Source organism: Propithecus coquereli, unplaced genomic scaffold (genome assembly GCF_000956105.1).
Source record: "Propithecus coquereli isolate 6110/MARCELLA unplaced genomic scaffold, Pcoq_1.0 Scaffold87, whole genome shotgun sequence".
NCBI lineage: Eukaryota > Metazoa > Chordata > Mammalia > Primates > Indriidae > Propithecus > Propithecus coquereli.
Genome location: NW_012154951.1, coordinates 5,898,324 through 5,900,135, shown reverse-complemented (window position 1 = coordinate 5,900,135; position 1,812 = coordinate 5,898,324). Strand labels below are relative to the sequence as shown.

Below are 1,812 nucleotides of genomic sequence, written 5' to 3'. Positions count from 1 at the left end.
AATAATAATAATAATATAATCAATGACAATAAAAACAAGCATGTACGATATGCTGGGTCCTGTGCCAATGATTTTATTAATACTCAAGAAAACCATATAATGTATATAATATCTCCATTTTATAGGTGAGGATACTTGTGTGAGGTTGAGTAACTTGGACAAGGTTACATAACTAGTAAGAGGTAAGAAGACAAGGATTCAAACCCAAATATATATGATTCCAAAGACTACTCTGAACCACCACATTTTATTTGGGAAAATAGTACCTCTGAGTATGGAGAAATTATAGGAACTCCAATGAGGCTTCTATAAAGCCTTAGGGAGCAAAGAACTTTAACATTTCCTTTTCAAAATGCCTTCCTTCATCTTTTCCACAGATACCTTTCCTGCGTGTTTCCCTTACACCTTTAACATGATGCTTATCACACTGCTTGAAGGCAAAAACTATGTCTTACCTCTCCAAAGCCTGCATGGTATTTGACAAAAGTAAAAGCTTGAGAAATGTTCATATAATAGTTGAATGAATGCATGGATGGATGTGTGAATGAATTAATGGCAATACTATCAACACACCAAATTTAAGAAAGATAATGAGATGTAGTCAAAAGGAAACCATGTAACAGAATTTTATGCAAGGTATAGTATGAGCCCAGAAGTGGAAATGATTCCACCTGAGTGGATGAGGGTGTCAGGGAAGTACACACAGGTCTGAAAGGAAGGAGAAGGTATGTTTCGGGTGAAGAAAGCCTTAGTATAAGCTCTCGCAATTAAGAATTGCAGAGTATAGAAAATACAGTAAAAGATTTAAGATAAACATTACAGCTAAAACAAAACAAACATAGTTCAGGCTGCATGTAGCAGATGTAACAGTGTTTTAATGTCACAGAAAAGAAATACCATAATAGATTATTGTAAGCCAACTATCTGGAAGGTGTAATGCATTTTCTTTTTTCAAATTTTTTTTAATTTTACATTATTATGAGTACATAATATTTGTATAATAATACATTTTCCTATACATGCTTATAACCAGCTCTTATATCTACAAATCCCCTACAAAAAAGCTCTATAACTTACATAGTAATTGAAGTTAATTGATATTGCTCCTTTAGGCTGACTCATCTAATTTCCATCACCACATAACAGGGGCTTGAGGAAGAGTTTACTGTTTTCCTTTCTCTTCCCCTAAAGTCCTCAATGGACTGACGTGAAAACTGAACTTTTACATTTGTAATTTTTTTCTATAGTAACATGTTCATTATTCTAAAAAACTGACCTTGACAAGTGTATGATGTTGTTTGTCTCTACAATTCTACTAGAATTTAAGGCATCTCTGATAAACTTTACCTAACCAAAAGAAAAAAGTGGCTGTAACATTGACTGTCAAACATAGATCAGCCTATTTTATTTTACATTGTTGTATTCAAAAAAACTTCCCAAAAGATAACATAAGAAAAATACTATCGCTCCTCATATCCAGGACAACACATATAAATCAAAAAACCCTGACCCCATTTTAATACTCTGTCCTGTTTTAACTTAGGAATCTGTTTCACTTAAAAGCAAGAACTGTATTTAATTTTTTTCTTCTTTCTAGCATCGACTTGCACCACGAACATAAAAGATATTCAATAAGTACTTGTTGAATTGACTCTTACCCCTTTCATCATTCTAGTCACGTGCATAATAAAATCAGAAATATTGGAGCTGATGTTCAGAATACATTTAATGGAGATCTGAAAACTTCCAACTTGATCTAAAATACAAACCTCAAAGGAACAAAGCCTTCTTATTTAAATAGAACATGTAAAC

At 32.8% G+C, this 1,812-nt stretch overlaps 1 protein-coding gene across 1 annotated transcript in view; it reads right to left on the bottom strand.

Annotated features, from left to right (window-relative positions):
- The window catches only part of STIM2 (stromal interaction molecule 2), a 165,723-nt gene that overhangs the window by 30,688 nt on the left and 133,223 nt on the right, over nucleotides 1-1,812 (bottom strand). The window contains exon 3 of the mRNA XM_012664190.1: nucleotides 1,277-1,347. Within this exon, the coding sequence (XP_012519644.1) occupies nucleotides 1,277-1,347 (71 nt within the window). The remainder of the gene's footprint in view (nucleotides 1-1,276; nucleotides 1,348-1,812) is intronic.